General features: G+C 41.8%; 1 protein-coding gene and 1 long non-coding RNA gene across 6 annotated transcripts in view; one reads left to right on the forward strand and one right to left on the reverse strand.

Annotated features, from left to right (window-relative positions):
- Nucleotides 1–23,176, forward strand: part of SLC12A1 (solute carrier family 12 member 1) — a 67,751-nt gene that overhangs the window by 23,759 nt on the left and 20,816 nt on the right. For all 5 annotated transcript variants that reach the window (XM_084641854.1, XM_084641857.1, XM_084641853.1 and 2 more), the window contains 11 exons: nt 5,176–5,260; nt 7,772–7,923; nt 8,589–8,696; nt 9,245–9,368; nt 10,949–11,050; nt 13,319–13,474; nt 16,636–16,735; nt 16,827–16,938; nt 18,932–19,072; nt 21,376–21,482; nt 22,687–22,769. In XM_084641854.1, coding sequence (XP_084497980.1) covers nt 5,176–5,260; nt 7,772–7,923; nt 8,589–8,696; nt 9,245–9,368; nt 10,949–11,050; nt 13,319–13,474; nt 16,636–16,735; nt 16,827–16,938; nt 18,932–19,072; nt 21,376–21,482; nt 22,687–22,769 — 1,270 coding nt within the window. The remainder of the gene's footprint in view (nt 1–5,175; nt 5,261–7,771; nt 7,924–8,588; nt 8,697–9,244; nt 9,369–10,948; nt 11,051–13,318; nt 13,475–16,635; nt 16,736–16,826; nt 16,939–18,931; nt 19,073–21,375; nt 21,483–22,686; nt 22,770–23,176) is intronic.
- Nucleotides 11,231–23,176, reverse strand: part of LOC311527656 — a 38,314-nt gene continuing 26,368 nt past the window's right edge. The window contains exon 5 of the long non-coding RNA XR_014713407.1: nt 11,231–11,295. This is a non-coding gene — a long non-coding RNA (uncharacterized lncRNA). The remainder of the gene's footprint in view (nt 11,296–23,176) is intronic.

Consider the following 23,176-nt stretch of genomic DNA (forward strand, 5'->3'; position numbering starts at 1 on the left):
TGTTGTGTCACCCTTACCCACACTGAGCAGCGTCATAGACTCATCGTCTTTAAGGCCTGAACAAATCATCAAGATCATTTTGTCTGTCCTCCGGCACACTGAAGGCCACAGAAGCTCACCTGCCCACTCCTCCAATAGTCCCAGACCCTCTGACTGAATTACTCATGTCCTCAAATCTTGAGCTATTTACTCGAGTTTAAACCAATAAATGACCTGTGCCCCATGCTTCAGAGGAAGGCGAACCTCCCCTCTGCCCCCAGGGTCTCTGTTCCAAAAGCTTGGGTTGCCTTTGTTTTACTGGGGCTGCTTTTGAAGCCAGGTGCTACTCAATAGGAGTAAGCATGATAGCATCCAGTCAATAGCATTTGCGATGGATTTTTTGACTGGGAGCATTCTGTTGAGTCTGAACCAGCCCCTTCTCATTCCATCTGAGAGAATCCCCATTATTTCATCAAACCTAGTGTCTACAAGGAAAGCAGCTGCTTTGATTTAGGCCTTTGCCTGGCAGGCCACTGATGTGCAGGAATTACACATAACTCAGTAGAGCTTCCACAGCAGCATCTCTTCCTTCCCAGACAATGTGGAGTTCTCTCCACAGATCTCGGGAACCACTCAGGAACTAGGACAGGGTGGGAAGTGAGTGGATTGGTGGGACACATAACATTCTCACTCCACATCAGCCCTACAGAGCTGTATTATCCTGACTGCATGGATGTTTCCATAGCCCCCATCCACACTGGGAATCCCCCACTGCCCATGCTCAGATGCATCAAGAGTGATCTAATGAAATTAATCAGCCTAAAGAGAAACCTGAAACACAACATAAGCTGTAGCTTAAAATTTAGAAGTAGACAAACTAAACTGCCTCTAAAGTTTGTAGCAAACCATTATAAGGTCGTGTCTCTGAAACAGGCAGTCATTCATTCATTCATGAAGGGCCTGATCCAAAATTCACTGACATCCATGAGAGTCTTTGCTTTGACTTAGAATCATAGAATATCAGGGTTGGAAGGGACCTCAGGAGGTCATCTAGTCCAACCCCCTACTCAAAGCAGGACCAATGCCCAACTGAATCATCCCAGCCAGGGCTTTGTCAAGCCTGATCTTAAAAACCTCAAAGGAAGGAGATTCCACCACCTCCCTAGGTAACGCATTCCAGTGCTTCACCACTCTCCTAGTGAAAAAGTTTTTCCTAATATTCAACCTAAACCTCCCCCACTGCAACTTGAGACCATTACTCCTCGTTCTGTCATCTGCTACCACTGAGAACAGTCTAGATCCATCCTCTTTGGAACCCCCATTCAGGTAGTTGAAAGCAGCTATCAAATCCCCCCTCATTCTTCTCTTTCGCAGACTAAACAATCCCAGTTCCCTCAGCCTCTCCTCATAAGTCATGTGTTCCAGTCCCCTAATCATTTTTGTTGCCCTCCGCTGGATACTTTCCAATTTTTCCACATCCTTCTTGTAGTGTGGGGCCCAAAACTGGAAACAGTACTCCAGATGAGGCCTCAACAATGTCGAAAAGAGGGGAACGATCACGTCCCTCGATCTGCTGGCAATGTCCCTACTTATGCCATTGGCTATTTTGGCAACAAGGGCACACTGTTGACTCATATCCAGCTTCTTGTCCACTGTAACCCCTAGGTCCTTTTCTGCAGAACTGCTGCCTAGCCACTCAGTCCCTAGTCTGTAGCGGTGCATGGGATTCTTCGTCCTAAGTGCAGGACTCTGCACTTGTCCTTGTTGAACCTCATCAGATTTCTTTTGGCCCAATCCTCCAATTTGTCTAGGTCCCTCTCTATCCTATCCCTACCCTCCAGAATATCTACCTCTCCTCCCAGTTTAGTGTCATCTGCAAACTTGCTGAGGGTGCAATCCACGCCATCCTCCAGATCATTAATGAAGATATTGAACAAAACTGGCCCCAGGACCGACCCTTGGGGCACTCCGCTTGATACCGGCTGCCAACTAGACATGGAGCCATTGATCACTACCCGTTGAGCCCGACAATCTAGCCAGCTTTCTATCCACCTTATAGTCCATTCATCCTGCCCATACTTCTTTAACTTGCTGGCAAGAATACTGTGGGACACCATGTCAAAAGCTTTGCTAAAGTCAAGGAATAACACATCCACTACTTTCCCCTCATCCACAGAGCCAGTTATCTCATCATAGAAGGCAATTAGATTAGTCAGGCATGACTTGCCCTTGGTGAATCCATGCTGACTGTTCCTGATCACTTTCCTCTCCTCTAAGTGCTTCAGAATTGATTCCTTGAGGACCTGCTCCATGATTTTTCCAGGCACTGAGGTGAGGCTGACTGGCCTGTAGTTCCCCAGATCCTCCTTCTTCCCTTTTTTGAAGATGGGCACTACATTAGCCTTTTTCCAGTCGTCCGGGACCTCCCCCGATCGCTATGAGTTTTCAAAGATAATGGCCAATGGTTCTGCAATCACATCCGCCAACTCCTTTAGCACTCTCGGATGCAGCGCATCCGGCCCCATGGACTTGTGCTCGTCCAGCTTTTCTAAATAATGCTGTGCTGCCCAGTGCAGTAGTTTGGGAGCTGACCTTGTTTGTGAAGACAGAGGCAAAAAAAGCAGTGAGTACATTAGCTTTTTCCACATCCTCTGTCACTAGGTTGCCTCCCTCATTCAGTAAGGGGCCCACACTTTCCTTGACTTTCTTCTTGTTGCTAACATACCTGAAGAAACCCTTCTTGTTACTCTTAACATGTCTTGCTAGCTGCAACCCCAAGTGTGATTTGGCCTTCCTGATTTCACTCCTGCATGCCTGAGCAATATTTTTATACTCTTCCCTGGTCATTTGTCCAATCTTCCACTTCTTGTAAGCTTCTTTTTTGTGTTTAAGATCAGCAAGGAGTTCACTGTTAAGCCAAGCTGGTCTCCTCCCATATTTACTATTCTTTCTACACATCGGGATGGTTTGTCCCTGTAACCTCAATAAGGATTCTTTAAAATACAGCCAGCTCTCCTGGACTCCTTTCCCCCTCATGTTATTCTCCCAGGGGATCCTGCCCATCAGTTCCATGAGGGAGTCAAAGTCTGCTTTTCTGAAGTCCAGGGTCCGTATTCTGCTGCTCTCCTTTCTTCCTTGTGTCAGGATCCTGAACTCAACCATCTCATGGTCACTGCCTCCCAGGTTCCCATCCACTTTTGCTTCCCCTACTAATTCTTTCCAGTTTGTGAGCAGCAGGTCAAGAAGAGCTCTGCCCCTAGTTGGTTCCTCCAGCACTTGCACCAGGAAATTGTCCCCTACACTTTCCAAAAACTTCCTGGATTGTCTGTGCACCGCTGTATTGCTCTTCCAGCAGATATCAGGGTGACTGAAGTCTCCCATGAGAACCAGGGCCTGCGATCTAGTAATTTCTGTGAGTTGCCGGAAGAAAGCCTCGTCCACCTCATCCCCCTGGTCCGGTGGTCTATAGCAGACTCCCACCACGACATCACCCTTGTTGCTCACACTTCTAAACTTAATCCAGAGACTCTCAGGTTTTTCTGCAGTTTCATACTGGAGCTCTGAGCAGTCATACTGCTCTCTTACATACAATGCAACTCCCCCACCTTTTCAGCCCTGCCTGTCCTTCCTGAACAGTTTATATCCATCCATGACAGTACTCCAGTCATGTGAGTTATCCCACCAAGTCTCTGTTATTCCAGTCACATCATAATTCCTTGACTGTGTCAGGACTTCCAGTTCTCCCTACTTGTTTCCCAGGCTTCTTGCATTTGTGTATAGGCACTTGAGATAACTCGCTGATCGTCCCTCTTTCTCAGTATGAGGCAGGAGCCCTCCCCTTTTGTGCTCTCCTGCTCGTGCTTCCTCCCAGTATCCCACTTCCCCCAGGGCTTTGGTATCCTTCCACCGGTGAACCTAGTTTAAAGCCCTCCTCACTAGGTTAGCCAGCCTGCTTGCGAAGATGCTCTTCCCTCTCTTCGTTAGGTGGAGCCTGTCTCTTCCAGACTTCAAGGCCTTTTGCTCAGACCCTGAACGGGTGATGACATATTGAGTAAATGTCCTTCTAGTTAGTGTTTTAAGATTGCAGCATAAGATCCCACCTATACAATCGCTACTTGTCACATGAACACTGGGATGGCATATGTTAAAAGCCGTAATGACTGAAGGTTAAAGATTCATATGCAACTGAAGTGATTTGTTTGGGGATTTTTAGCCCAGTGAAACTTTACTACATTAATACTTGTTTGATAATGTTAAGTGTTAACATAATTAAGTCATTCATCCACATTACACACAATGATTTGCTAAATTTCATTGACAAAAACAAATCTGTTTAATAAAGATCCAAAAAATTTCTGAAAAACGTAAAAATATACCTTTCGTGCTCCTTTAAGTAAAAAAATAAAATTATCACTAAACCAAAATTAAAAAGAAAATTAACAAAAAATAGCTTTCTAGGCTGAACAAGTATACACCAAGTTATTGCCTGCAAGAATTTTTAAGGTATTAAAATCTCCTAAAAATCATAATTAATAATGGAATGTCTTAGAGCCCTTTATCCACAGAAGCATGAACAGTGCTGATATAGTTTTCAGTTACAGTTTATAGAAGAAATGCTGACCCAACACACTTGCCTCTCCCAGCAATAACACATAGCTGACTTTTCCTGAATAATCTAATGTAAAAGTAAAAGCAACCTGAAAGGTAGGAGCTCACTTCGGACATAACTGGGGATTATGAGTTTCCAACAGTAATAGTAGTGTCCTTTCTTTCAAAATGACTATTTCCCCTAATCTTACTGGCTAATTGAATTGTACAATGGTTTGGGTGAGTGCTTAAAGCAGGAGACTAAGGGCCACTGTTATGTTAGTGCAAAGGGGACTTAAATTAAATGTACAGCTAGGGAGTCTCACAGTGTGGCCCTGCCCTAAATGGAGTTCTGCAGTGCCTCCTTTGCAGCATTCAGGGGAGGGGGATGGTGCCACAGAAGTATCTGACTCCATCCCCATGCTGGAGAGTGAGTTCCTTGTACAGATCTAATGGGTAACAATTTCTCCCTCCCTAAAATATTTTATTTTAAAATATCACAAAGTGGCAGCACCAAAACTTGCTAACTTGTAAATAATCACAGTACACACTCTTAATTTACAAATACATAAAGGACTCACATCAATTTTTGCAATTACAATTTTTAAGGATCCACAAGCTGCTATACCCAAAGGAACAATGTTGGCCATTCTGATTACATCTGTTGCCTATCTAGGAGTTGCAATATGTGTAGGTAAGTAGTGAACATCTGTTTTGTGTCACAATTAATATAGTTAAGTAGTTTTAGAGCTCTATACGCATCCTCAACCTCATCATTACTTTTGATCTGGAGGATTTGCTATGTAGTAAGACAGCTCTTTCGGCTTTATAGTATTTAAAAAACAAAACAAACCATTCAGCAAAACCAAAAATCTCTATGTGGCATCTGGGTAGAATTTGAGCATATGTGTGCTTACATATGGGTAGAGAGATTCTTTACACATTATAAAGAAACTCCACAATGCCAAATGATTTAGCAACAAAGACCATCCATGTACAGTACTTAAGAACAAACTAGTTTGGTAGTAAAGGGTAGGAGAATTACCACAAATCAAACTGCTCATGATTTTGCTCCTCTTTCACATGAAAGTTCTCCAAGTGGCCTCCAGCTGCTCTCCTGCTGACATTACTGCACACACAAGTGTCAGAGTTACATGCAAACTCTGAGTCTTCACATTTCAAGACAGGATAAATCAATTAATTCCCTAAAGAAGAAATGTTAGGCCACAAGGTGCCCCATGGCACTGGAGTTTGGAAATGACAGTTCAACAAAACAAACACAGGATAGAACACAGGCTTGCACTGCAGGCATCATCTGTGTAAGACAAACATTCAATTAAATTCTCATTACAAAGGGTGCAATAAATCTTTGATCAAGAAATAAAGGTTTCTTTCCACTTTAACAATGCTGCAAGAAACAATTAGTAAGTGGCACTCTTCCCCTCTGAATATGTGCCCTAGCATGTACTAGGGCTCTGTGGGAAACTTCCTTTCAAAGGAGAGAGAAAAGTAAAGGCTTCCAACTTTTTGGGTGTTGGTACTTTATGCAAAAGTAGATGTGCTGTTGCCCTAGCCATATTCAAACTCTGGTAACTGCATTCTGTATACCTGCATTCCCCCTGCAATTTCAGTTTCAGAATTCAGAAAGTGAAGTCTGCTTTAAACCTGTGTAATGTGGCTGTTCTGTTAAGCAGTTGCTGCACTTCAACACCAGAGGGGGCTACATTTCAGAGGTGGATGTGGTCATTTCTGTTCAGTCTGTAGATCGGTTTGCTACATATGTAATGGTATTTTGCGATCCTTAAACCATTTTTGTTTGGGTATGTTTGAAAAAACTGAATAAACTTACACATTAGCAGCTAAAGCTGTTGATATCAGAGCTCCATAAGTTCACTTCGGGCATGGCTACACTTGCCGATGTAGAGCGCTTTGAGTTAAACCAGCCTTCATAGAGCGCAGTAGGGAAAGCGCTGCAGTCTGTCCACACTGACAGCTTCAAGCGCACTGGCGTGGCCACATTTGCGGCACTTGCAGCGGCATTGGGAGCGGTGCATTATGGGCAGCTATCCCAGCATGCAAGTGGCTGCAACATGCTTTTCAAATGGGGGTGGGGTGGGGTGGAGTGTGACTAGAAGTGTGTTGTGTATATGTGTGGGGAGAGAGAGTGGGTTTTTGGGGTGCTGAGAGCATGTCAGGATGCTGTCTTGTAAGTTCAGACAGCAGCAGACCCTCCTCGGCCTCCCCCCCGCCTCTCTCTCTCTCTCACACAGCATTCCACACTAATGGCTTGCTTTGTCTAGGAGCAGATAAGCAGCTGGCTGACAGAAACGGAACTTTCAAAGGGCATTTCCGCATTCCTGCAGCCGATTCCAAACAATGACAAGAGTGGCCACTTGACTTAAGGGGATTATGGGATGTTTCTAGAGGCTGATCAGAGCATAGTAAAGCAACACCTCGTTCACAGTGGCACCGTGGTGCTCCAGCAAGGGCACAGCAAATGTTATTCCACTCGCCGGGGTGGAGTACCAGCAGCGCTGTAGCCATGGAGTCAGAGCGCTCTACGTGCCTTGCCAGTGTGTATGGGTAATGAGCTAGTGCGCCCGGGCTCCTTTATTGAGCTGTAACTCGCAAGTGTAGCCAAGCCCGAATGTGTTTCTTCCCTCTTCTGGGGTTACAAACAAAAAGAGAGTGAACATAAATATCATTAGTAACAAAGAGACTTTGGATCAAATTCTCAGCCCAGGTAAATCAGTACAACTCTATTGACTTAAATGGAGCTACAATGATTTACAGCAGCTGAGGATCTGAACCTATGAAGCCAGTGGGAATCTTGGTTAGACAAGAAATGTATGCTCAGACCCTAAACTGTTTGGCAACATGATTGTTTTTGAATACTGGTAGTTTTAGAAGGGGCCATAGATGGAACATTTACTTCACTACATCAATTCCGAGTTAATTTAGATAATTTTCTGCTGATCTCCAAAGTACCTAGTGTTCCACTCCCATGAGTAAGGCAGTCCCCCTCTCCTCCACTGGCCCAAGTTCACAATCCAGAGAAGTGAACTTACCCTACTGAAAAGCAATACTCTGTGGGATAGAAGCAGCCATTTGTACATAGTCCATGCAGCTAAGCTCCAAAGTATGGGGGGCACATTCTTCTGTTGTCAAAAGAAAGGGAAATAATCACATGCTGTTGTTTCCCCAGCTGCATGTGTTGTACGTGATGCTACTGGGAACACCAATGACACAGTTGTATCTGGAATGAACTGTAATGGATCCTCTGCCTGTACCCTTGGCTATGACTTTTCCAGCTGTAAAGCCCAGGAATGTCGTTATGGGCTGATGAACAATTTCCAGGTTTTAAAGTGTTTTATTTATATAATATGCAAAATCATAAATGATACAAGCGCACACACACCATGATACACACACATATATAAACCCACAAACTTTGTTTACTGACAGTTAAGGCTGCATCAAGACACACGCCCCTAACTCAAAATCTGAAAACCATAGAAATAAGCTACAAAGAGATAAGTCTCCTGCATTGCTTGCCACTTTCACATTGCCTACAACACTCAAGAGCTCTTTCCAACACTCCAGAAGATACTAAAAAGCAGTCCATGCCTCTGCATCATGAAACTGACACTCTAGCAAAAAGCCTTAAGTGACCTTAGCTGCTCTTATATCAAGAAATCAGCACACCTGACTGCCACACTTTCCATACATTTGAGAAGTTATGTTGCCTTAAAGTTGCTGAGGTCATGGTTAAGGTTTTATGCTGATTGTAATGGGAGTTAGGCATCTAAATACCTTTAAAGATTTGGCTCTTAGTCTTTCTGGGCCTCAGTTTCCAAACTGTAAACTGAGAATGTTATTTCCTGACCTCACAGGGGATTTTGCCAATAAATACAGATGAGGTGCTAAGGTACTCTGGTAATTGGGACCATATAAATAGCTATGATGGATCAGTGTATCCTATTTGCGAGCCTGACAGTTCTTTACTTTTGTTGCTTCCAAAGGTTATGAGCATGGTTTCTGGCTTTGGTCCTCTAATCACTGCAGGAATCTTTTCTGCGACCCTCTCGTCAGCTCTAGCCTCACTTGTCAGTGCACCCAAGGTTTTCCAGGTACAATAAAGAGCATTAATTTCCTTCTATCCTACTTTGCTCCCAAGATATGTAATTAGCTGAACTGTATCTTCTTACCAGCAGTGATATAAAATATTTTAGAAAGGTCTTATTATTTTACTACAGAAAGAGGCATGGCCTACTGATCTGAGCATGGGATTCAGAGGCAAGAGCTGTGGGGTTCCTGCATTTAAATCCCAGCTCTGCTACAGACTTGCTGTGTGATTTAGACAAGTCACTAATTTGTGCCTCAGTTTCCACCATTTAGCTACCTCTCATGGGTCTTGTGAGACTTATCTGGTAAGTGTTTGTATCAGAAAGAGCGAGTGTTAAGCATCACTGATTTTATTTAGCTATTGTACTCTAGGGAGTTGATTATCACCTTACTTCAGTGCTTAGATACCATGATGATAAACATCTTTGAAATACCTGAGATAGATACAATTATTCCTTACTAGAGCATGGTGTCATTTTGGGTCAGCTTTCCCTAGAATGAAATAACTTTTTCTAATGCAAAAAGTGCTATTAAATTCTGATTTATCTCCCAGGCTCTTTGCAAGGATAACATCTACAAAGCACTCCACTTTTTCGCTAAAGGATATGGGAAGAACAATGAACCACTCCGAGGATATGTTCTTACTTTCATTATTGCTATGGCATTCATTCTGATTGGTTTGTATATATGTTCCAATTGCCTGCTATAATTTAGAAACAAATAACTGAGAATTTAAATTCATTTTCATAAAAATATCTACTATTCAATCCCACTCCATCTTGGCATTTAATTTAATGTGTTTTTAATTCATTTCATTTTGCAAGAAAGTAAAAAGTGCAATGAGTGCAGAATGCATTTTAGATTGCTACAGGTTATTAATGCATCCTGTTCTTAAATCATTAATCAAACACTCAGCTTAGATGCTAATTGGTGTGCTCACCAACCAATGGTTGAGCTAGTTCTGGCCACACATTACTCTTGACCCACCTAACTATGGCTCAAGGCCAGAACATTTATTATTTTGGCCATTGACCACCTTCTATCAAATCCTTAAAAAAAACACTCAGGGCAAAAGGATCTTAACTGAATCCATTGATGAAATGTTTGCTGTACAAGGAATAGGTGAGACATTAACATCCACTCCAGAGATGCTAGTATTAAGTTATAGTGAGAAGCAGAGGTAATACTGAAATTGTAGAATCAGAAAATGTATGGGGCTTGATTTTCCCACTGAAAGCAATGGCAAAAATTTGTTTATCTCAGATGAAGTAGGATCAGGCCCATAATATGAACAGGAAACATAAGTGAACTATGACAGTTGGTTATTACTGCCATTATGTTGTTATTTTCAAAGGAGCTAAGCACCCACAGGTCCAATTGATTTCAATAGGAGAGATACATGCTCATCACAGTAGGAAATCCAGCACGGACACTTAAGACACTTCTTCATACACTTTCCATTTGGCATTCATTTCAAATCTCTTTTAAGTATTATACAAACCAAACTGATTTGCAAACCTTTCACACTGAAAATTCCCACTGACTTCAACACAAGCTCACAGCACTGGTCCTTGGAGATTCCCGCTATTGCTTTCTAGTACTTATTTGATCATTATTAGCAGCAGTTTTGGATGTCTGGAATTTTTGAAGTTAATTTTTCATAAGACTTCAAATTCAAGTGTGTGACGTGTTGTTTCAGAATGCCTCTTAAAAAGCAAAGAAAATAAATTCACCATCACCCTTTTGCTTTTACGAAGTGCATCATCTGCTCAATTACATTTTAAAAAAACTTAAACCAAAATTAAAGGCCAGATTGTGATGCCTTTCCATTGAATAGTCCCTTACATTACAAGTAGCGTCATTAAAGTCACTTATATCATTTGTAGAGTCAGGTAGTACCCAATCTGAGTAAGGGTTTCACAATCTGGCCCTAAATTAGCTCCCTCTGGAAAGTTACCCAGGTTTTGCAGGTGTAACTTGAACTTCTCCAATATCCAAGTATTAGTGCATTTTGAGGAAACAGCTGTCTAACCCCAAAGCCATCAGAAAGACATGCACATGAAATCTAAGGTTTCAAAGTAGCAGCCATGTTAGTCTGTATCCAAAAAAGAACAGGAGTACTTGTGGCACCTTAGAGACTAACACATTTATTTGAGCATAAGCTTTTGTGGGCTACAGCCCACTTCTTCGGATGCATAGAATGGAACATATGGTAAGAAGATATATATATGTACATACTTATGCTTCTTTCTTGCAGCTGAACTGAACACCATTGCTCCCATCATCTCCAACTTTTTCCTGGCTTCATACGCGCTTATTAACTTCTCCTGTTTTCATGCATCATATGCAAAATCTCCAGGTTAGTTTTAGGGCCCACTATGAACTGATTGTAGGCATCATAGTTTGTGATATCAAAATAGCATAAAAAGGGCAACTTAACATTTAGCTGCTGTCCAGCAAAAGTTCCGGCATCTATAAAATGAGTAAGTTATATGATAGAGACGGGGGGCGGGGGGAGGGGCGAGGTCATATCTTTTATTGCACCAACGTCTGTTGCAGAAAGAGAGAAGCGTTCGAGCTCCACAGAGCTCTTCTTTCCCAGACCTGAAGAGAAATAATAAATACAAGATAAAATAAAATGTCTGACAGAAGATATTAGCTCACCCACCTTGTCTCTCTCATATCCTGGGACCAACGTGGCTACAACAACACTGCAAACAAATAAGATATACAATGTGCAGCCTGACCATGCTCCCACTGAAGACTGTGACTTATCTCTTCAAGTTAAGACTAATGGCTCTCTCTCAAACTGTAATTTGGCTCTGGAAATATATAGCTTTATGCTCCCTGCAACTGCACAGTACGGAAGGGAGCAGAACAATGCCACGAGATGCAAAGCTGCCACGAGATGCTTTCCCAGCTACACAGTCACTTCCACCGACCCCTTTGCAAAACTCCATGTGGCCTATCAGCCACTGGGGGAAAGTGGGTAAGCCAGGAATGTGGGGAGGGAAGAAACCACATCAAGTAGCATGATCTTCTCCCCAATAAATGCAGAAGCTCTGCAGTGCATTTTGTAGTAAGTTATTAATAATAGTAAGACTATTATTGGAAATGGCAGCCCCTATAGTGGGTTACATAGAGCAGCAATGAACCAACAAAACAGTGGCAGCATTGACGGTGGGCCTGCCATAGCTATTAGAAGTGTTGTAGAGAAATTGCAGAGAGTCCCTCCAAATGGATGACTGGGATCCATGAGGTCTCTGCTTAATGTTTTGGTCTGAGCTCTGACCCCTGACTAGTCTATACCATTGCAAGTCCTGGACAGGGGAGGAGAGAGAAGAGGATGAAGGGCCTCTCTCCAGGTATATGCAACAGGGGAGCATCCAGGTGTATTTGTAGCACCACGGTCAGAGTAATCCTCTTTATTTTCATGAATGAAAGGTTGACAGCCAAAAATAAGAATAATCTGAACAATGCCCCTTTTGACCAACAGTAAAGGCAATTTTCCGCTGCTGCAAATCAATTATTAATTTCAAACAGTAGAGACATACACTCTATTTCCAGTGTGAAAGAAGCCACAGTGGCGGCATAAACATATATATCAAGTCCCTTCCCACATGTCTGCATGCTGCCAGTTGTTCAGAGGGCAGAAAAAATAAGCACTTCTGCTAATTATCTACGGAGCTGAACAAATGCAGATCTGCTCTGTGCTGCATAGAGCTCAGTACAAATTACCTTTGTGCTCTTCATGTGTGCATCAGTCATGATTCTGTAACTACTTAACATTTCATATAAAACTATAGCAATTTTTTCTCCTTATTTTCCTTGTTTCCTTTGGCTCCTGTCAATTCACAGTGATAGATGTTCCTAATTGCAAGACTACAGGACAGTAAATTTCTTCACAGTGGTGCCTTCTCATTCCATCATTATTATTGTGATCCATGTTAGGGTACTGGGGACCTCCTTACACCTTCAGTGTTTTTCCCTCGCCAAAGAATCTGTTCTGAAGAACACCTGGTAGAGACCCACAAACCATGGATGTTCACCCTTTGACTCATCATTTTAATTGCTAGCAGGGGAAGTATTCAATATCACAGCTCAAGAGCAGTAGGAATAATACCTTTTTAAAGTCAATTGCAATTTTTTTTTCAGTGATCCCAAATGATTTCTAAGTTTAAAAGGCAGGAGCACTTACAATATTGAGATATATTCTCCTCTTGGAGCATAATTCCCATTAACATTAATGAGAGTTATATAAATGCATCAAAAAGGAGACAATAACCTATTACCTGCAGTTATGGAAAAATTCATTTTCAGTTCTGATTCTGTAATCTATGATTTGGCAAAAGCATGTAAATGCACTGACTGTTTAAAACCAACTGGACAAAGCCATTGAAGAGGTACTGTAGGGAACAATCCTGCAATAGCCAGGGGGAGAGACTTCAGAGACCCCAGCGGTCTGAATATCCAAGAGGTCTCAACACAGTCTTCATCCTTTTGCATACAAAACTATATCAAATACTTACGAGAGCCCTTTTACAGCACAATCATTTCTATCTGCAGGCAGTGTGAATATACCTTCCACCTTTTCCATTTCTGATTTTTCTGATTCTCATTTAAATAGGCTGGAGACCTGCATTCAAGTATTACAACATGTGGGTGTCACTTTTTGGAGCCATGCTGTGCTGTGGTGTCATGTTTGTCATCAACTGGTGGGCAGCTCTCATCACGTATGCCATTGAGCTCTTCCTCTATATTTATGTGACATACAAGAAGCCAGGTGAGACTGGAAAAGTTGTTTATTATTTTTTGTTCATGATATGCAGTTAATTGAGGTCGTTGTAGTCATTCCTAAGGCTACTGCCTAGGCCCTATGGTCATTCCTTTTTCAACATAACTTCTGCCATAAGGAGGATTGGAGGCCCCAGGCACTATGGACAGCACACAATGAATAACAGAGAAATCCCATTCTACAGATTTCTTAAGGCAAAACCTCATTGTATTGTGGATATTACAAGCAGCCCAAGGATAACCCAAGGCCTAGTTCATACACAAAGTTGCACCAGTTTAACTTAAGATATGATTTAAAACCAATTCAGTTAAGCAGATGTACATTTGTGTGTAGATGCTCTGAAATCAATTTGAATCTGGCTTATATACAGGTGTAATCTGAATTGATATAAATTTAGCATAAACAGGTATTAGAGTATTCACAGAGAGGTTTGCATGAGTTTCATTAAACCAATGTAACTTCCGATTCAAGTTAAACCAATGTAACTTTTGTGTGCAGAAAAGGCCCAAAAGTAGTAGAGAATTTGGGACACATGGGTATAAAAATGTATAACTAAGAAATCACAAGAATACTACTTTAAAATTTCCAAAACATGGCGCCCTAATAAAGGTCCTTTCCCTATGGCACATTTAATCCAGCCTTCTTGGAAGCAGAAAGGAGATACCCTAATCACAAACTCCAGCTCTTAGGAGGTATGAACTCTGTTACCCATTCCTAGATCAAAAGTCTAATCCTTCCTTTCAGGCTACAGCTTTCATCTAGTCCTCTCAACCAGCCCCATCTTATGCTAGAACCACCTCTGGGGAGAAACTTCTGAGGGAGATTTTTAGGAAACAGCTCCTTTCTACCCCCAAAGGCACATCTCCTTATCAGGCTTTTGCAACAAGCAGTCTAACTCAGCTGGTCTTAGCAGACTCACCTGTGCAAAGGAACAAAGCTGTTCTTTCAGCTTTTTAATCCAGAAGTGGCTCGTCTGCTACACCCCTATTTGGAGTCTTAAATCAGAATGGTCACTAATTTTAGGGTATTTCTTCACAGCAGAGTTAACTAGGCTAATTACCTTAGTGTTGCCCTAACCACCACCACCACCACCTTCTTGCTGTCACACACACAAGACCCTCTCACCAGAGTTTGTGGTGCTTTCAACCTGGGCGTGGGTTACAGTCTAGGTTCCTCTTTCACTCAGGTTGGTTACCCACCCACTTTCCAATGAGGATGTAGGCTATATCACTGGAGTGCTGATAGTCCTCCAATGCCTACAAGGATGAACAAATACCAGGAAAGAATCCTAGACCAGCTCAGCTTACTGCAATACAAAGAACCACAGACTATGCCCCCCAGAAGTCCTAGTGACATGCACAGGAAAAGGCAGAACCAAAGAGTACAGAGTAACTCAGGCAGGGCTTTGCTCTGTGGCTGTTCACACGCAGGCAAGACCAACCAGGTGCTCAGACCTGGATTCCAATCACTGGGGCTAACTCTGCAGTGAAGACACTCTCTCAGACTGAAAAAGCAACAAGCTTCCCAGCTAATACATTTGCACAGAAACTCTCTCTCCCTCCCACCAGGAGAGGAGCACTTCTACTAACTACCCATATGAGATGTTACATTCTTTACTGGCAGCTGAGTGATACTCAGAAAGGTGAGACATTCTTTCCTACCTTGGGGGGGAAAAAATCAAAAAGGCCATATTCAGAATTTTAAAAGTTGCATATAATGCTGGTTCTACACTGGTGTAACTGGTGTTACTTCCCATTTACACAGGCACGACAACAGAATTTAGAAATAATTTATTTCCAGTCTGATTCCTTCAGCCAAACATCAGTAAAAGTGTGAAACAAGGATATCAGCAGCAAAAAGATGTGGCTTTTGGAAAGTAATTACATACAGCTGAATGATCACATTCTGCTAGACCAACAGTCTTGAGTATCTTAGAAAACAGCTGGGAAATAGAGCTAGATTTTTATAGCATACCCATAACTAGGATACCTGACTTAGACCACTTGCAGGACTGTGTAATCCCTGCAGAGTTTGGTTCATGAACTGAGCCCAGGGCATTCAGTCTGCAGGGGTTACAATGAACCAACCCTTAGGTTTGACTTGGAAGGTAACATTCCATGCCCTCTCCCCTGCCACAAGCCCAGGACTGACCCCCATCTTATTTCAGATATTTTGATGCACTCCGAGTACTTGCTTCTACTTTCTGCTCTTAGAATCACTCTTAGGTAACATTGATGGGCTAGCTTGCCAGGAGGCACAATATACACAGCTTCTGCTCTCTCCAAATCTTGGATCCTATGTTTAGGATCTTGGGGCACTACTGTTTCCTTTCTTTTCTTCCACTGGTCTAGGGGTAAACAGGTACGTCTTGTCCTCTTGCATCCCTCAAGACCTTATATGAATTAGGAGTTCAGCAGCTGTGCCAGGAAGCCCCAGGAATTTTGCATGCAGAGCTGCCACTTGGATCCTTACTGAAGCCTAGTCCCAGAATAGAGCGGGATTATTGTCATGACCAGTGCACACCCGTGAAGGGTGAGGGGATCCAAAGGGTTGGCTGTTAGGAGAAGGGAGAAAGGACAATGGCATGTTATATTGTTATACAAGGGTTCCTTTACCATGGCAGTATTCTTTGTTTCTCAGACACCATGCACTATAAAGAGGTTGCAACAGTATGCGTTCGATAGCAAGGCAAACAAGCTTGTGGTTGACTGGCATGTCTCAGTAAGTGAGGAAGCGTACCTTCAATTTTCTTCTTTGAAAGCATGTGGTTTTTAACTCATTGGAGCTAGTAATGTGCCTTCCTAACAGCTTCATTGCCTCTGCTGAAATATCACATCAAATGCAACTTCTTTATTCAGGGGTGTCCATTTGATACGCGGGAGAAGGGAAGAGAGTTAATGGAACAGAGAGCAAAACATCTCTTAAGCAGAGGAAGAACATTCCCTACGCTTTTCAAACAAAGAATGAGGCAGGATTTATTTGTATGTTTGTATTTGCATCATGCCCCCTCTCCCGCAAACATTTATGTGGCAGAGAGCATGATAGAATACAGTGTGCTATGGCTCATTGAGAAGACGATGCTGACATCTGTTATACCACTTAGAAAAAAACATGGTTTAATATGCAATGTTTTTCTTTGTCATACACAGAGGTAAATTGGGGCTCATCTGCACAGGCTCTTTACTATGTTAATGCACTAGACAGTGCACTGGAATTAACTGCTGTAGAAGATCATGTGAAAAACTTCAGGTAAGGTTTGCAGGGAAATAGTGAATGGCTCAGTCTGGAGTTAGATAGATAGATTCCCAGTTAAATGTAACCCTTTTTTTCCTTCCTCCAGACCTCAGTGCATAGTATTAACAGGAGGACCCATGACAAGACCTGCTCTGTTAGACATCACACATTCATTCACAAAGAACAACGGTCTCTGCATCTGCTGCCAAGTATATACGGTAGGGTTTATGTATGTGAACCTAAAAATTAAAAGCAAAATTCTCCGGTGTGCACTGCAGAGCTCCATTCTCCACTCATTTGGCACACAATGCTCCCACTGATGCTGAGGAGTAGAACATGTCAATGAATTTTGCCATGCGCCTTGACAAAAAGGCTGTCAACTGATTTGGAGCCTGCTCGCTAATGCCTCATTGAGATGTGTCTCAGAGTTCATAGTAGACCAACCAAAAATGAGAGGAGGTTTGGAAAAATTAGAGTTACAAGGAAAGATTTAAAAAATTGGATACACTGAGGCTAGAGAAAGTGCGGGGACAAGGAGGCACGATGATTTTGGGAACAGAGCACAGGAGTCAAAATACCCAAGGTCTCAGCTCTGCCACTGATTTGCTATGTTGACCTTTGTCGCTCAGTGCCTCAGTTTCCCCATATATATGATAATAGCAATACTCATCAAGCTTTTGGGAGAAAGGGATTCTGCTCCAAAATCTTATGAAGAAAGGAGCTACCTAAGTACACCTTTTTGTTATTATATGAGTAGCTACAACTATGTGCACGGAAAAGATGCAGTAAAGATGATAGGGATCATTTCAATAATGAGCTTATATTGCAGCAGTGAAAAGTGTAGTTTAAATGTAGGACAAACTTTTTTAACTGTAATAAAAACTGAATCGTGGAACAAGCTACAAAAGGGATTATGGAATTACCCTTGTTAGAGCTAGTCAAGTCCAGTTAATGCATCCTTTTCCTCGTGTTACTGAAGTAATTATTAAATCAATGCTACCAAAATGCAGAAAGGTGGACTACAAGACCTAGATAAGCTCCCTTCCAACCCAAACAAGTCTTTGGGCTTCTCTGCATGGTGCCTTAGTCTGCACTAGAGGGGTGTAAATTCTAGTATACACTAGTGTGTTGTGCAACAATTGGCCCATGTGGACCCTGCCACTGCACCCCGAAAGTTCCCTGGTGCATGTTAATGTGATCCCATTTCAAGCAGTATTACACCAGGGAACTTATAGTTCACGGCAGCAGGTGCCACATGGGGCAGTTAGTATGCAACATGTAGTGAGCATGAGAATTTACACCTCTCTAGTGAGGACTAGCACACTATGTAGACAAGTCCTATATGAGTATGTGGCCCTGATACTGCATCACTGAAGTTAATGGGAGCTTCCCATTAATGTCCGTGGGTACAGACTAGACAACTTCGCTTCAACATGGCTTCAGCAAGTTTTCTTATTAGGCATCTTCCTGTATTATTACTGGTTTTCATGTAGTGTTAGGAGATTTCATTTCTGCCTATAAAACAACACAAGTTGGTTGTGCTAGCGCAAGCATTTTTGTTGTTGTTTTTTCTCTAACAATTTCAGCTAAATTTAGTTTAGTGGGTAATAAAAGTGTGACACAATGAACCACTGTGATTTGTATAACTGCAGAAATAACCTGGTGATAAAAACTGCTATGTGCTGTCAGTGGGAATCCCATAATGCCTACAAATATTGTAACTGTTGGATTTTTCCCAATTAAGCTATCAGATGATCACTGGAAAGACACAGTAACAAAGGAGTTTGTGTGTCCAGTTTGTTAAGGTCTAGTTTGCCCTTACTGTCAGAAGATAGGCATTTAATGACTGCTTAAGATCTGTTGAGCCTTCTGTAGGGTTGCTTATGCAGTCAAGTCAGGTAGGGAGTTTGTTCGCTCAGAGATACTTCATCACAATATTGTTCTAAGATGTTACAATTCAGAGTACTCTTTCTTTCTGTCAGAATCACTATATTTAAGTAGCATTAACAGCCTCGGTCCTCTTGAACAGAATGTGAATTATGTTACCAGCACGGTTCTTTTACAAGCTTTGAATCTCCATGGACTCTTTTTGGAAATGTATTTTTCTGACTCCGTCCATTCCCCCATACAGCAGACTAGGTAAGTCCTTCAAAATCACAGTGCGATGTATAAAACAAAGTCTTCTTACTAATATTTTATTGTATCCTACAGGGACCGCGCAAGCTGTGTGTTAAAGAGATGAACAGTGGCATGGCAAAAAAGCAGGCCTGGCTTACAAAGAACAAAAGAAAAGCATTTTACGCTGCGGTGGCAGCTGACAGCTTTAGAGATGGAGTCAAAAGTCTCCTTCAAGTAAGCTTTTTATTTACAAAATGCGTATAAGAGTATTACATCAACACTTCCCTGTACGTCAAGCATTACTGTTTACTTGTTAAAAGGTCTTGTATATAAGGGATAATATGTTAAAAATGTAGAGGGTGTCCTGAGGATACCTCTCTTTGTAGTATAGTCTACTTCATGAACAGATTTGGTTCCAGGCTATGGAACTGAGAAACAAAGCTGGCTGATTCTATCCTAAATGCATGAGGCCCTATTATGAAAATAGAGGTGCCTTTAGGGCACCATACAAACAGCTGTGCCTGCACTTAGTGCACTGCAAATGAGTTCTTGTTGCTGGTATGCAGTATATTAGACATTTGAGAATGTTTTTGTATTTCATATCACAGGAAATATTTATCGTTTTATACATATTAATTTTGCAAACACAGTGAAGCCCATCTCAAATAATAAAAACTCACTGCCTGAAACATTTTCCTATCACTTCGAACATATTCCAGCTTTCTTATAAACAGACCATTAAAATTAACCTAACTTCACTGAAGATAGCATTGTCAGAGTCTAAACTGGTACCACTTTTAGATTCCCCATTTCCCTCTCTTTCACATGCACATGTATAAACATGTATGTCTCGAGGCACAGGGAAAGAATCCCACCATTCTCATGTGCAAAACATCCTGTCAACCTCACCACAAGAGCATGGACACGCAAAAGACTTTTTGTCAGTTCTCTGGTAACAGCTACCCACTGGTAGCATATTATGGGTTTTATCATGTTTGCTGAATGGACAGCAGAGGTGAGTGAGATGATGTATTAATATAGCAATATGTTAATACAGTACATCTTTCTGTTGTATTAAAGCTCAATGAGGAGTATCTTGAGTTTTAAATGCTGGGATTTAAAACAAAACAGCTTGCCAAGCAGCAGTTCTTTTTGTTGTTTCTAAGAACCATTATTCCTGATGATCTTTTCTTCTTCCATCTCTTTTAAAATGCCATGATCAAAATCAAAAAAGAAAAGGAGTACTTGTGGCACCTTAGAGACTAACCAATTTATTTGAGCATGAGCTTTCGTGAGCGACAGCTCACTTCATCGGATGCATATTGTGGAAACTGCAGAAGACATTATATCATGGTCTCTGTGTAATGTCTTCTGCAGTTTCCACAGTGTGCATCCAATGAAGTGAGCTGTAGCTCATGAAAGCTCATGCTCAAATAAATTGGTTAGTCTCTAAGGTGCCACAAGTACTCCTTTTCTTTTTGCGAATACAGACTAACACGGCTGTTACTCTGAAACCGATCAAAATCAAGTACATGAGTGCAAATAAACACTTCCCTTTCAGCAGTTTGGGAAGGTGGCCATACCACCAATAGAGTATCCTGGAGAAATCAGTATGAAATTGTTTTGCAGACAAGCTATTCATTTAAATGTGTACAATATGAATGTGTCAGTACAACTCACAAAAACAATTTTCCCATAGCTCTATCCATTTCCCTTTTGTTAGCAATAAAAATATGCAAATGCAATACCTCAAGAGCTAATATATTTGTGTATTCTAAGAAAATGTTCCTAACATATTGCATTTTTTAGTCTGCACTCATACTTAATCAAATTAGATTAACTGGAACCATGGGGAAGCTTGAATCTAGATCTGGTCCCCTCTTAAATTTGGATCCAACTTTTAGCACTCAGACCCATCTCTACCTAAAACCTGCTTTGAACATTGGAGGAAGCCTGGTCTGATGTTACATCTTGCCAAATTGCCTATTCTTCCTGCATATTTCCAAATTATTATTTACATATAAGGTGTACTCAGCTACTTTTGGATCATCTCCTCAGGGGGATGGCTAGAACTCCTAAACTAAAGTAAAGAATTTGTTTTTAACAAAGGACTGCCACTACTCCTCCCTCTGAGTGCTTCAAATCCTTAAAGGGACTTCAAGACCTAGTTTATTTACTTTATGTTACAAGCCAGACAGAAGCTTAATGCTGTTAGGTAGAATGAGCACACAAACAGCAGCATGAACTGGCTCTTGGTTTTAAGTTACTGAACCATTTTCATGAGAGCATGTCAGAAGAAATGCAAATGAATGTTAAATTAGCAAAACTACATTTCTTTCATCTAAAAACCATGTATGACCGGAATAATGTAGACCTAATCTTTCTACTTGGGTACAGGCATGAAGGACATTCACAAAATGCAATCAAATCTTAAGAATCTCCAGAACATTACTTCAGTTATCTTTTGCCATTACTTCTCATTTACAGCAACAGCTGGTGTGTTTGCACCTTTTCATGCAGTATTTTAATATCACTAGGCTTCAGGTTTGGGTAGGATGAGACCAAATACCTTGGTGCTGGGATTTAAAACAGACTGGCGGGATGCATCTGCTGTGCAAATTGAAAACTACATGGGTGTTATACAGTAAGTTATGGTTCAGTTTCATCATCATATTTTCTGTGGACTCAAAGTATTTTGCATTTCTAAAAAGAAAAAATAATGTAAAATATTTCTAGTAAGTAAAACTGAAAGTATAAAAAGCTAGCTCAGCTGGTGCTCTAGCCTTTCACCTCTGGAGATCTGAGTTCCATCTCCCTCTAGGCTCATGAATGAAAATATGCTCAACCTAGTTCCTAAAGGATGTATGTTCAGAAGACAAAATCATCCCCACTGTGGCACATCAGGCAACACCTGGCCCATCACTGACACAGTAGAGGTGCTTTGACAAAGCTGCATAAGAAAGCTGCACAGTTCTCAGTTTTATAGGACTACATTTTCTTCTTTTCTATGGACTGAGATGGGGAAAAATTAACTCCAAATAAATGCTTGGTGGATAAGAGAGAACACTGGCATTCTCCCTGTAGGCCCAAAGCACTATGGAACATAGGCACCAACTTCCCCACTTCCCCCTGGGTGCTCAACCCTACCTCTGGCCCCAGGCCCCACCCCCACTCTACCCCTTCCATGTGGGCCCACCCCACCTCTTCCCACCCCTTCCCCAAAGTCCCTGCCCCAACTCCGCCCTCTCCCCCAAATCCCGGACCTGCCTCTTCCCCGCTTCCTCCCCCTCCCTCCCAGCACACTGCCAAACAGTAAAACCTCAGCCAGCAGTAAAACCCACTCCATGTCTCCTGATGCTCAGAAGGGATGGAATGGGGCACTATCATGGAGGAGCCACTCAAGGGTGGCACAACAACTAAAGAAGCTGACAAGGGGGAGCTTAGAGGCAATTGTGAGAGGAAGGTCCACCTCGGGGACAACCTCTCCGTTTCTCACAAGCACCAACTCCTTTGTCTTGAGAGGAAGAGTCACTGGAACCCTGCAAATTCACATTTGCTTAGTTTTGGCCACATTTCACCTCTGGTGGACTTAGCCATTGCAGGGCAGTGTGTGGCCCACAATGCTTCATACCAAGCATTAACATTTCTCTGAATGTCATTAAGTTAGGCAGTGACACGTACAGGGTAAGGCAGTAGTGTAGATAAGGGTAAATGCGGTAAATGGAGTTTACCCACTTGTCATTTGAGGAATATGGAGTTTAGTTTGGGTTAGCTTATCCACTTTTTTTTTTTTAACTACAATACCACTGGTGAGAAAGTGCCCATAATCATTTTATTTTTGTTTTCAGTGATGCATTTGATTTTGAGCTTGGCGTGGTTATTGTCAGAATTAGCCAAGGATTTGATATATCTCAAGTCCTCCAGGTTCAAGGTATGTAGTGATGGAATAATGGAATTGCACTTAACTTCTATTATTAAGGTATGCTTGTTTTTTAAACTATCATTTTCCTATTGGTTTCCAAACATAACAATCCACTGTAGTCCTGCTCAATGACTTGTTAACCTACAGCTTAATAATGTAAGATATCCAGAAGCTGAGAACCAATAAAATATGTGTAAATGCTGGAGCATCACACCATTTTCTCCATGTTAGTGAAAAAAAATTAAAGGTCCACTGTCAGCTTGAAATCTAGTCATTCCAAAATAAAGAGCTAAAAACAGTTTCAGACACCTGCCCAAAGGGAGAAGGAGGTTGTGTCAGCAAAACTCTGGCACAGATTACTTGTCGAATCCCCCTGGTCCAAGGGATGAGGCTGTCACTCTCAGAATCACAGTCTG

The sequence above is a fragment of the Lepidochelys olivacea genome (assembly GCF_965140295.1).
Source record: "Lepidochelys olivacea isolate rLepOli2 genome assembly, chromosome: 10".
Classification (NCBI taxonomy): domain Eukaryota; kingdom Metazoa; phylum Chordata; order Testudines; family Cheloniidae; genus Lepidochelys; species Lepidochelys olivacea.